The sequence below is a fragment of the Chelon labrosus genome, assembly GCF_963514085.1.
Source record: "Chelon labrosus genome assembly, chromosome: 6".
Classification (NCBI taxonomy): domain Eukaryota; kingdom Metazoa; phylum Chordata; class Actinopteri; order Mugiliformes; family Mugilidae; genus Chelon; species Chelon labrosus.
In genome coordinates this window covers 29,393,684-29,407,183 of record NC_140342.1, presented here as the reverse complement: position 1 = coordinate 29,407,183, position 13,500 = coordinate 29,393,684, and the positions used below count along the sequence as shown (strand labels likewise).

General features: G+C 48.9%; 1 protein-coding gene across 1 annotated transcript in view; it reads right to left on the bottom strand.

The window, feature by feature from the left end:
- The window catches only part of lamc1 (laminin, gamma 1), a 37,714-nt gene extending 24,348 nt beyond the window's left edge, over positions 1–13,366 (bottom strand). Inside the window, exon 1 of the mRNA XM_084546916.1 lies at positions 12,632–13,366. Coding sequence (XP_084403042.1) covers positions 12,632–12,998 — 367 coding nt within the window. The 5' untranslated portion in view covers positions 12,999–13,366. The remainder of the gene's footprint in view (positions 1–12,631) is intronic.
- Between the last annotated feature and the right edge of the window lie 134 nt (positions 13,367–13,500).

The following is a 13,500-nucleotide window of genomic DNA, read 5'->3' as shown; positions in this document are numbered from 1 at the left end:
GCTCTGTGTTGCTAAAAAAAAAAAGCTTCGGGTGATAACGAGTCTGTCGCCTGAAGAGTGTCGCTGAGCTCAGGCCTCGAATTAACATCAGCCCTGAGGGATCTGATCACAAGCGGTCGCCTTAAAGACACGCCCAGGACGCATTCTACTGACCCACATGTGGACGTGTCCTGAGACACATCTGATTTCATTCCTCTGGTGGTGTGAACACACAACGAGTCCTGCGTCACCTTCATTTATTTCCTCAATAACTCCTGGAGTCTTTATTAACCTTTCTTATCAGAGACGTTTGTTTCTCACCAGTGACCTGGTTCCTCTGATGGAAGCTTCAGGGTTCAGATCTAATCTGAGCTTTGTCCCTTAAATACACAACAAACAGCTGTTCATGGTTATGCTGTTATACATTTAAAAAGCTGCAGAGTGACGCCTCTTCACGCTCCAACAGCCTCTTCTCTGGTTCATATTCAGGTAAATAAATAAAGTTGTTGGTTTTAAATACGTTTTCGTCAGAGCTCCTTCCTTCCCTCTGGATCTTCTATATATTACTGTTAACATGTTAAACTGCAGTGTGTGTGTTTTATTTAAGAGAGTATGTGTGTGTGTGTGTGTGTGTGTGTGTGTGCAGGGGGATTTCCAATTAAGTGTTTGAGGGGGAGGGAAGGCAGGAAGGGGTGAAGGTGGGAGTCAATGATAGTATTTAATGGCTGTGGAGGAGACCTGTCATCATCCACTCATTCATTCATTCATTCATCCTGTCCTTGGTCGCTGGGTAAACTAGACCGTACGTCTGCACGTTTAATTAATGTTCACACCTGAAACCAACACTTCGAGTTGTGATTTAGTCCTAAATGGATCGTTTATCTGCCTTTAATTAGATATAAACTAATGATTTAGTTTTATAGGTTGAGGTCTGAGTTTATTAAAGACCAAACAAACCAGGAGCTGCTTTTAACTTCATGAAGCTGACACCGTGTCTAAATGTCTGAAAGAACAAAATGTCCAGTTCAGAATCAGAACTGAAGCAGAACGTTCTCCTGGACTGTGATGAACCTGAAGAGACGTCCCCACGGTTATTAGATTATAAATCATCTATGAGTCCCCCTCAAAGCCAGGAATATCCCGGCAGCAGATTTCCATCCGAGCTGTGATCTAATCAGAGGCCAAGGCGCCTCCTCCCCCTCCCCCCACCTCCTCCTCCTCCTTCTCCTCCTCCCCCTCCCCCCACCTCCTCCTCCTCCCCCCTCCCTCCTCCTCCTCCTCCCCCCCATCTCCAAACATCAGTGTTTGGTGAAGGTTTAAGAGCAGAGACCACCAAAGAAGAAGCCGCCCCGCCTGGAGGTGTCGCCTCACCGGGACGTCAGGAACAAACGGTAACAGCGCTCGTTATCACAGACAAAGAGACAAAAGAGTCCCGGGCAGGACACAGCTGCCCCCCCCAGCACTAAAAGACACAATGACCCCACAGCTGCCCACACTGAAGACACGACGGACGTCCAGAGAGAAGACATCTCCAACAGCCTAGCTCTACTTCACCCTCTTTAAACCAGAGAAGAAGAAGGAATCTTTCTGTCACAGCTGAGTCTGTCGGTCGAACATGAACATGAACATGACGGAAACGCTGGAAGCTCTAGAAGGGATTAAACGACAGAGATCAGGAACATCGTGTCCAAAACTAAAGAAGGAAAAGAAAACATGAGGAAATCCCTGAGACGAATGAGAAGCCACATCAGTCGACGTCGTCTCAGACGTAAACAAGCTGAAGAATGACTGAAGGTCTTCAGAGACGCTGAGCTGCTATCTGCTCATCTGACTGGAATGAAAACCTCAGATCCTCCAGGTGTGAGCTGATCAAAGAGCTAATCAAAATTTATCTCCTCGTTTATTCTGCAACGAAATTAAGAGTAATTAACTGAAGCTGCTCTGAAGTCAGAGCCTCGGGACATGGAACGGGACGTTCAGAGGCCTCGTTCACACCTCAGCTTAACACCTGTCCATCTACCTGGTCTAACCTGGTCTCACCTGGTCTCACCTGTCCATCTACCTGGTCTTAATATAAATGTGTCTCCACATGCGTCCCCAGCCAGCACTTGAGATCTGATCTCAGTTTGGAACAAGATGGAAAGACTCTCACATGTTAAGATCTGATTTATTGAAGGAAGGAAGGAAGGAAGGGAGGCAAAAAAGAAAGAAGCAAAGAAGGATCCTTACTTCTTTGCTTCTTTCTTTCTTTCTTTCTTGCCTCCTTTCCTTCCTTCCTTCCTTGTAGGGAAGGAAGGAAGGAAAGGAGGCAAGGAAGGAGGGAAAGCAGGAAGGTAGGAAGGAAAGACAGAAGGAAAGAAAGGGAGAAAGAATGTATTGAATGAAGGAAGGAAGGAAGGAAGGAAGCAAGGAGTGAAGGAAGAGGAAAGAAGGAAGGAAGAGAAAAGGATAAAAGAAGGAAGGAAGGACACTAGGATGCATGGACAGGCGTCCCTAATGATTTGGCCAGGGAGCGTTTGAAACTATAAAATAAACTTTCAGATTGTGTTTAATGCTTATTTGTTTTTTATTTATTTAAACGTGAAGCCACGCCCATCGACTGTGATGTCTGGAAGAAACACCTGTGGTTAAGTCACAGGTGGGGGCGTGGCCTAAATGTTTTCTGTGTTCTGCAATAAATAAAAGTAAAAATAAAAGTTTTAAGATGAGCTGAAGTCAGTGCCTCCACCTCCTCCTCCTCCTCCTCCTCCTCCTCCACCTCCTCCACCTCCTCCACCTCCTCCATCTCCTCCTCCTCCTCCTCCTCCTCCTCCTCCACCTCCTCCACCTCCTCCACCTCCTCCATCTCCTCCTCCTCCTCCTCCACCTCCTCCTCCTCCATCAGCTGTGACATTCTTCCTCTCAGGTGGAGAAGCTAACAAAGGTGTGACGATCACGTTTCAGCCCGTAATCATGTGTTTACCTTCAGCGAGTCACTTTTTACTCCCAGGCAGCAGAGCTAAAATTACCCTGCATGCATCTGCTTGTCCCTGTAATGCATCTCCACGCCGTCTATAATAATAGAACACCACCCCCACCGCTCTCTCTCTCTGCTCTCCCTGGGGCGCTGATTCACTTCCTGGGCAAATGACAGAGTCTGAGGACCACAGAAACCCCCCCGGACCCCCCCACCACCACCACCACCACCACCACCAGAGCCCCTCTAACACACTGGAGTTCAGCTCCGTCTCCTCAGAGGTCAGAAGCTTCTTCTCTCCGAGTCTTTTTCTTTTTTCCCGTCCAGATGAATTCCCACAGAGAGATTCTTCCCACAGGAGAGGAAACGCTGTCAGTTTACACTGGGGTCAGAGGTCAAAGGTCTCCGCTGTACGTCAGCTCGGTCACCGCTGGGAGCTACGCCTGGCCGACTGGACCAGAGTCCATGCAGGACAAACACGATTTAAGAAAGACGGCGCCTCAGAGTTAGTTTAAAAAGCTGCAGCTTGAATCAGAACAAACTAATCAATCAATGAATCAGCTGGGAGGCAGACTGGTTCACCAGCTGAGCTCTTCAAAACAATCCATCAGTTATCTGAACCAGAGATCCAGGACTCACCTGAAGATTCAACCACAAACCAGCCTCCTGTCTGAGCTGCATTTAATGACTCATATTAATCTGCTTTTCTTTCACGTGGGATGAACGCGCTCATGTTCCCTCAGACGTTCTCATGTTCTCTGCAGCATCTCTGTGATACTGAAAACCTAAAGCTACTCTCAAACCGTCCTGGAAGCAGCTGCAGGCCCAGAGCGTGAGCAGATAAGAGGACGTATCCACGACCAATCTGTTTAGTCTGAGCCATCATTCACTCCTCTAATCTGACGGCAGCAAGAAAGTTCCCAGGAGCGTCTGTTCCGTCTGTTCTCCAGGTTTTTAAATAAATAAATGGAAACCGTCGGTTCTAGGCCGACGTCTTTGGTCTCGGGTTGTTTTTATTTTAAGTTTACTGATAAAGAAGAAAAAAAACTTGAAGTATACTCCAGCTACTTTAAAAACATCACTGTTGTGTCGTGGTGTTGTTTGAGACTGAGGTCGTTGCCTGACGATGCGTTTAATGACCTCCAGGAATCGACTCTGAGCTGCTAAACAATAAGTCCAGGAGACAAGCATGAGTTAGACGGTAGACGTCTGTCCCTCTCACGTGTTCAGACAGTTCCACCTTCCTCAACAAAAGACAAATAAAGGAGTGACGCTCTGACGTCTTTGTTCCTGTCTCTGAGTAAAACTACAAGTCTGAAGGTCTGTCCAGACTGTTGGACGAGTCTCTGAGGACTCTGTCGTCCTGTGGTATCATGAGTTTGGACGTATCAGACAGACAGGAAGCAGCTGCAGCAAGAAACGTTGGGTTTAATGTACAGAAATCTGCAGCTCCAATAAACTCTGGTGGAAAGTGTCGGAGGGGACGAGGCTGTAATTACAGTCGTAAAGAGAACAGCTACGACTTCCTGAGACTTTATCTTCTCAGGGTCGATCCAGATGTCAGCAGGTTTATAATAACAACCTGTCGCAGAGGAAAGAATAAGAAATAAAGCCAGCGGAAACAAGACGGAGAGCCGGCTGACGTCAACCACTCGCTCACTGGTGGAAGAGGAAAGGTTTTTATAAATAACCTCTGATCAGAGACTAAATACAGACGGAGGACAGAGCAGCAGGAGACGAGACCAGAGGCTCCGTCCAGGTTCTCAGAACCATCTGACCCAGTCCAGTCCAAATGTCCTGGTGTGTTCTGGTCCCATCCGTTCTATCCAGGACCCATCAGGAGGTACAGCCAGGTATCCCAGAATGCACTTCATGGGATTGATCAAGTACGCTGCTCGACCGCTTTACTGCACATACGACTGCTTTACTGCACATACGGCCGCTTTACTGCACATACGGCCGCTTTACTGCACATATGACCGCTTTACTGCACATACGACTGCTTTACTGCACATACGACCGCTTTACTGCACATACGGCCGCTTTACTGCAGACAGGAAGAAGTTTGCGTTCCTGGGATTGATTAACGCTCAGAAATGAAAAACGCCTTCTTGTGTTTGTCATTAGTGACCAGTGGGTGGAGCCCAGCCACTTAGGCCCCGCCCCCTGCTTCCTCCTGGTCTTGACAGAGCTCAGTAGCTCTGTTATTTTTCCAGTTAGACCTTTGATCAACCACTAAATGTTTAAATGTTAAACATTTCTGTTCCAGAGGAAACTGACGGAAGCTGAAGAGGATGTTTCTGGCACAAATGCACCCTGGGAGTCGTAGTCAACCTACACAAGATTCAGTTTAGGATTAAATACCTCTTGAAAACTAAACTACCTGAAAATCTTTGAGTCTCAAACCAACTCCACTGCAGCTAAGACCAACATGGCCGCCACAGGCCGCAGGACAGGACTAGCCGTGGAGGTCCAGCAGTGACCCTGAACGCACCACAGGCCTTTTAATTAGCACACAGCACCAAGAATGTGGAGTGTTGTGGTTCAAAGGGAGATGTGATGAGAGAACAAACAGTGAGAAGAAAAGGCCGCTGGGGGTGATGGCAGGTAAATAAAGAGCCTGCAGCAGATGGAGGCGCTGCTGCCGCCGGCCGGGGTCTGGGTCCGGAAATTTACAGCGTCAAGAAACGAGACGTGACGCTGATTGAGATTAAAATAGAAAAAACGTTTTTCAACCATTTCCAGTGACTCTCTACCAGCTTCAGTGAGTTTATTATAAACCACTGCAGCTGTAGAGCGTCACAGTCACATCCTCCAAACATGTTCCTCGACAGCATCAAAACACAAAAGCACCAAGTCAACCTCAACTATCAGGACAACGACTCATAAAGTCCTCAGACCAGATATTTAAATCTCCTCCGTCTCCTTCGTCCTCCGGTGATAAATCTTAGATCCAGATCAGGACAGAAGCTCCAGCTCTGAGAGCAGCGACAGGATTTAAAAGTAAAGACACGTGAAAGATGAGAAGATGAGGAGACGCCACGGGAACCAATCAGGACGTTAGTAGTTCAGATCTGAGGAGGACATTCAGAGGTGTTTGTTTTTATCTGATTTAACTGAAAGAAAATTCATCTGTCTGTCTTTTCATGCCTGGATCTTTTTGTAAGGAGCGTCTGATTGTAGCATTGTTAGCTTAGCATCAAACTGTTTGGATGGAATCAAATCTAAACCAGATAAAAGCAGAAAGAAACCCTGAAGCGTTGCAGGGTTGTGACAGATTTAAAGTGGAGTCTCCTCCTGCCTCTGATCTCCTGATAGGACGTCCCCTCTTTGGGAGGGGGATGGGGGGGGGGGGGGGGGGTTGCATTCCTGGGATGGTTCAGACCTGAAGGTGACCAATGAGGAAGTCTGGCTCATTTTAAGGTTTGCTTGAGGTGAATCGAAGCTTGGTTTTCAGACAGAGTGAGACGTCGCCTCAGGCTTCAGGCTTTTACGACTCCTGTAGATCAGCTGATGATGATTCACACAAACTACAACGTCCCAGAGACATTTATACTCTTTACCAGGACGACTACTTTGACCCGAAAGCTGCAGGAGACTCATTAACAGAGTTTAGTTGTGAAGGTGTGAACGAACCAGCGGAGGATGATGATCAGTCAGAGTCGCTCTGCTGAAAACAAGATGTGTAAAAATATCTGAGAAGGCGTCTGAACGGGACGTTGATCGACACGTCTCCGTAGCCTCAACGTCACAAAGCATCACTTCAACTTTACTACAGCAAATGGACAAACACTGGAGATAATGAGCTGATAAGAAACGACTCGAGGCCGACGGCAGGAATGTGACAACAAGAGTCAACAGACACAAGTGATCGGGACGTCCTGATCCATTAGGTCGAGGGTCAGATTCAACCAGAAGCCTTCATGTAGTGACTGTGGAGCTAAAAGCTAAAAGCTAAAAGCTAACTGCTAGCTCCATGAAACCAGCACTGCTGTCTGGACTCAGGCTAACGTTGACATAGTCAGCTATCATAGTGACGTACAACATCATCACTGTGGACTTTAGTCCGGACTAAAAGCTAGTTAGTTTAGCAGCAATGAGCTAAGCTACAGATGCTAAGCTAAGCCTAGAGCCAGAGGTACGGCTACCATGGTATCTGGGAACAGCTGGTAATCCAAGAGAGACACCACACAGATGTTTATTTATTTAGTTGAAACCAGATCTGAAAGTTTCTGTTATAAGAGACAATAAACTTTAACGTCTCACGGCTCAGAGGACAGAGGACGAGATGTTTGACTGTCAACTTTAGATTTATTGATCGATCAGGACCAAACTGGACCATCTGCGAGGAAACTGAACAAACCAGAGATAACGAACGTTTGAGAAAATCCTCAGAGAGCGCCGTTGACTTCCAGCTTCACCCTGAGCAGGAATGTCTCCTCTCTGTCTTATCTGACTCCAGAGTAAACCTCAGCAGAGGAGGAGTCACCTTGACCTGCAGGCGGATCCGCACGCTAGCAACTGTTAGCTCCAAGGTCGCAGAGATATCCGAGGGGGGCCCTGAATGCCTCGTGTTAATCACCGCTGCCTTACAACTCAACGCCTCCTTCAGCTGTTTAAGACCGGCTAACATCAGGGGCTGGAGCATCGACTCTAAAACCTGCTGGAAGAGAAACGTTTTGAGGAACTAGAGGTTCAGATGAAGACTTGACTGAAAGTTAAACCTCCATCTTTAAAAACCTGCAGCTGAAAAACCTCTTTATTCATTTCCTCATCAGCTGAGTCTTGTAGCATTAGCCTTAGCAGCTAACTTAGATTGGTTTATACCTACAACGATTGGACTCTGTGCTACTTCAGTTAGCATACGTCTATGACCGTTTACATTCAGTAAATTAGCATAGCGGTTAGCAGACTTTTTGTCCCCTACAACAAAATACATTCAACACAACTGAGACACGTTCTTGAAAATAGTTTAAACCAATGAAAACTACGTGTCATCTGATTGGCTGCTCTGAACCAGAGGAAGCTTTCTGATTGGCCAGACTGGTTTAACACCTTCACTGATGGACTCTGTCATGACGTTCCTGAGAACTTCCTGAATTTCTCATGTGCTCAGTGAAAAGAGACAGATTAACAAACCACTGATGAATTTAAATTGTCCCAGATGATCTGACCTATCAAAGACTTTAATAACTCATCTTGCTGTAAAAAGAGCATTAAACCCAACGATTAGCGTCTGTTTATCTTCCCTTGAACGCGTCTTTAAAGAGGTCAGCGCTGCGTCTCTGGAGCTGATGCAGGGATCTGGTTTCACAGTGAAACCTGTTAAATAATGAAGGCTCGTTCAGGATTAACGGACGAAACGAGCGCCCTGTCTTTGAACGTGTCTTAACGTGAGCGTCACGTGGAGACAGCTGGAGCGTCTCGTGTCTCTGCAGCTCGCTTCAGTTCCTCCTGCAGCTCTTTGAAGTCTCCAACAACCTGAATTCCTCCTCAGATGAAAACACCACGACTTTGAGGAAATCGGCGTCGGCGGCGCTGGGCCTCGGATCTGAACCGGGTTGCGAGGCGTTCAGGGTCGGATGATTTTCAGGGGAACTTTAAGGGCCTGTGCTGGGTTTGGGTCTCTCTCATCAGCTGCAATAAGCTGGCTGTGGTTCCAGAGCCGCGGTCCAGCTGTGCAGCTCTCGTACTCGCCCACCATCCCAGGTTCCCACGCTGAGCTCATTCCTCAGACACAAAACAATGAGTCCCGACCAGATGACTCCCCTCCCCCCCCCCCCCTTTCCTCCCCTCAATACTCTCTCAGATTGGTATAATTTGCAACAGCTGGCCACTCCAGAGGAGAAAAAAAAACTTTTGACGGCGGGTTGGGAAACAGGCTTTTCCCACACTGCGCCGCTAACACTGCTGTCTCTGCGTCTCAGCGGCCCACTGACACATTATTGGCCGCGGGACGTCCGGCAGGTCGACTACTGCAGGAGCCTCGCTTCAGCTCTGAGCCGAGTTCAGCCGAGGTTCAACCCAGATGGAGTCAGATCCTCCAGAATAAACTAGACGGCTGCAGCGAGAAGATACTGGTGGTTAAATGTTAAAGATAAGATTTAGACCATTTAACCGATGGAGAGTTGAGTTCGTCAATTTGCCGACGACACATTCCTCTCTGTTCATCGCTGATGCATTCAACAATCACATGACGAAATCTGAACTACAGCAGAGGCAACGTGCTAAGATTTCCGCCAGCTGGAAATCCACGGCAGTGAGAGACACCACACAGATGTTTAAGTTCGTTGGCTGCTTCCATCCATCCATACGTGTCACGGCCCAGAGGACGAGATGTTCGACTGTCAGCTTTAGATTTACTGACACGTGATCGATCAGGACTCAGGACCAAAGTCGATCTAAGTTTACTGCGTCAGGTGGACCTCCCTTAGGGGCCCCCACCCTTAGGGGCCCCCACCCTTAGGGGCCCCCACCCGACAACAAAATCTAACATCAGCTTATTTCATCTGTTTTTTCTTTGACGTTTACATTAGTTCAGTCAGTTTGCAGAGTTGGCTTGTTAGCTTAGCAAGGAAACTAAAAAAAGATCATTCTGAATATTCTCAGTCATGTTATTAAACTGCACCCCCCCCCCCCCCCCCGACCCCCCCAGACCCCAGAACCACCTCTGCTCTCAGTAATAAACGAAGCAGCAGCAGCTTCTTGCTCAGCTTCCTGTTTGCCGCTTCGTTCTCAGACACTCTGGATGAACTCCAGCCTCCAGGGGCCGGTTCTTCTTATTTTTCTCTGGACACTTGAGGGACCCCCCCCTCCACCACTACCACCCCATCCCCACCCCCACCCTCCTTCAGACAGACACATGAATGTTCAGTGCTCTTCACGGTAGAGGAATGTGGAGCAGCTTTTCTTCACAATAATCTATTGTGTAACGAGCAGAAATGTGAGTTTCTGCACGACACGCTGCTGCACGACAGCGCCGGCAAAAGATCTGCATAAGAAAATTAAATTAGAGAAGAAGTGTGCATGACTCATCCTGCACTCGGGGGCAGGTTCTAATTTTAAATAAACACTTCAGAGAATCATGTAAACACCTTCAGTCAATAAAAGACGTTAATAATCCGTCGTCACGCTGAGATGTAACCAGAACGTTCTTTGATCAGACCTGTCCAGACTCTAACTGCTGATCTTAGTCACAGCCTTCCTTCGTGAGGGTTCCAGCTTTCTGGGGATGATGGTGTCGTGCAGGATTTCAGCTGTGCGGGTTAAATCCTGATAGATGGAGGAGGCCCCTCTCTGTCCATCTGCAGGTTGTCTCTCTCTCTCTGTCTCTGAGGGTCTTTCATGTCGCCCTCGGCCTCCACGCCGCAGAGTCGAGTCGCGACACGTCGGCCTTCCTGCCGCAGACCCACTTCAAAGAGTCCGAAACAAAAAGACGCCGCGAGATCTGAGCTTCGCGAAGAACGCCTCAGCTTCTCTCAGATCAAGGCTGAGTCCTCACCGTCGTCCACGGTGGATCTCAGAGGACTTCACCGAGGACTGGCCCGGTGGAGAGGCCTCGACCAGTCAAACATCGAGTCATAAAACAAACAGACAAACATCATCAGCTATAAAGAGTCTCCTCACGACTGAAAGAACTGAACGAGGTCACAATAGAGACTGAAACACAAGGACAATAGAGACCAAAGTAAAAGACATGGATCAGAAAGAACCATCAACAGCTGCTTGGTGACTTGGAGACATGATCCAGATGTTGGAACAAGATGGAAAGACTCTCACATGTTAAGATCTGATTTATTTCATGAGTTGATTCTAGTTTTGATTTATTTGTGACCTGGATGTGTCCTGGTTGTGTTCACACCGGTATTTAAAGCGGGCCACTTGTGTCCAGATCGTCCAGGACGGATATTAATGACCAACATATTTAGAGGCGTCTAAACAGGAACCAACCTCTTCAAACTGCAAACATGGAACTCAAGAAGCTTCTTAAAACATTCAACAACTTCCTGAAGGAAGGAATCCCGTCATCACAACCACTGAACACACATCCTGCAGAGCGACGCCACAGATACGTCTCTAAGTGCGTGAGGACCAGCGGTGCCCGTAATGACTTTAAACAATGACTGGGTGGAATCAGATTCATGTGGAGATGATTTGACTTCACACGTCTTATCACGAAGCAAAGAGCCGAGCAGCCAACCGAGCGCCCAGCGCCCAGCAGCCGGCGTGTAATTAACTGTATTTCCATGTGAAGCTCGGCTGCAGCTCTAATCAGAGCTCAGCACCTGAGGCCACGGAGACGGCGGCTCAGCTCCAACCAGCAGCGTGACTGAACCCCTCAGGAATGTGGAGCACCGTTAAAAACAGTGGAGCTGCTGCTGGGAGGCCTCCGGCTGCAGAAATAGGCAGGTATTTTTAAAAGGCCCAATCGGAGCGCCGGGACAGCTAAGAGGACGTCTGTCAGAGGACGGACACGTCTGAGGCTCAGCTTCAGCTCTTCTGTCACAGTTTCAAACCAAACTCCATTCAAAAATTCACACATTTAAGCAAAGAAAGTGAACGGGACGACGAGTGAACGTCTCTGACATCAGAGTCTGTTCATGCAGCTGATTGGTTGTGACATTAGTTGGTTGATTCGTTATCAGGAACATTGACAGATCTATATGTGATTACTAACAGCCTCCATCTCCAGAGTTAATGTTATGAAGGCTCCAGATAAAAGGGTCTGGACCCTGAAGGACCACCAACCAGAGTCTGGGCAGGTTTATATTCCAGATTAATCAGATAATTTGACCAGAACCAAAACAGACCACCTGCTATTCCTGGGCCGGATCGGCGCTGGTCTTGGTTTTCCAGTTTTCCAGCACCAACCACCTTCCTGTCTGTGGTTCTAGTCGGCCCCTGTAGTTCTTGGTTCTAGACCCGTAAAGAGTCGGTGTTGCTCTCCAGACACCAACTGCAAAATGGTAAAAATGTGAGAGCAGCTGTCCTCAGAGGACGCCTCAGTGGACGCCTCAGACTCCCCCACACCCACCCGGCCCAGCAACTGAGTCCACAGTGGGGGTGGCGGCAGTGCGTTTGGAGGCGGCTGGGACACCGGCCTGCCAACTTCACACCTTGGAGTGTTTGAGAAAGTAAAGCAGAGAGTCCCAACGAGGACGTGATGGAGGCTCAGCAGGAACCTGGTCCCGTTACTGCAACCCCCACAAACACACACTCCACCCCCAACAATGAAAACTATGTCCACGGCCCAGAGCAGAGATTCCCACAGGCTCCGTCCCTGCTTAGAAGCGTGTAATAATAACCACAATAATAAGAAGAAGAATAATAACACTAAGTCCTCTTCTCCTTTTTCCTTCATGTCAGAATAAAGTCACTTCTTTCTTCCCTAAAACAGAAACTTTCACCAAACTCCAGAGAAAACTCCTCAATCTTTTCCTCTCAGCTGCCTCCACTGATTATTTTCTTACATGACATAACTTTTAATCGTCTTTAACACAAACAACCACCTCAGTTAACTCCAGGGGTGTGTGCCGAATAAAAGTGTAGTCTCTTAGGATGTGTTCTGGTGTGTGGTTGAGGTGTTTGGTTCAGCTGTTGTTTATCAGCGAGAGAGAAAAGAGGAAACTGTGCGTTTTTTAAAGGAGGTTCTGCGCAGAAGGAAGAGAAGAGAAGGAGCCGCGGTCGGGGTCTTACCGAGGTGCAGGGTGAGGTTGATGGAGTTCGGGTACTGGATCCCGGCCAGCATGGTCTGGCTCTGCCACCAGGTGGTCTCCTGCTGGTTGTTGTAGTCGGTCAGGTACACGGCGCTGTGGTGGTTCTGCGGGTCCCGGGCGTCGCAGATGTGGCACGACTTGGTGACCCCGGTGGCGCCGGTCTGCACGCAGTACTCCTCGGGCGGAGAGCCGCAGGTGTTGGTCGCCACCACCGTCACGTTAAAAGCGGCGTTAACGAACTCGGGCATGCACCGCTGCGCGCGGCCCTGCTCGTCCGAGCACTCGTCCATGGCAGCGCGGACGCACAGCGCCGCCAGCCAGCTCACAGCCACCAGAGCCCGGATCATTCTCAAACACCCCCTCCTCCTTCTGCTCGAAACTCCGCGCGGCTCCGACTCCGACTCTCCCTCAACTCGTCCAAAGTTTTGCGGCAACTTTCCGGTTACCGACAGATTCCCGAGGCGACTGTCCGGTGAAACATGCGGGGTTGGGACGGGGGGGGAAAGTGTCGGCGGCGCGTCGCTTGTGTCCAGGCCGCGTCCTGCAGCTCGTCTCCCGGCTGTGCTGCTGCTGTGAGTGGGTCTGAGCTCGGGCCTCAGCTCTTTGTGTCCGCCGCCATGCAACTAACTCCAGCAGGAAGAGACGGGGGTCCGGACTACACCCAGTCCGCTACTGCGCAGCTCTGAGGCGCAGGGGACGCTCCGCCACTTCCGCGTCACAGACCCCGAGAAAAGCCCCCGAATCACGGAGGACACCGGGGAACCGTGTCCGCGAGGAGGTTAGAGAAAACTCGAGAAACTCTTCACTTTATAAAGACTTTAAAGAATCACGTCCATGTCTCAGAGCAGA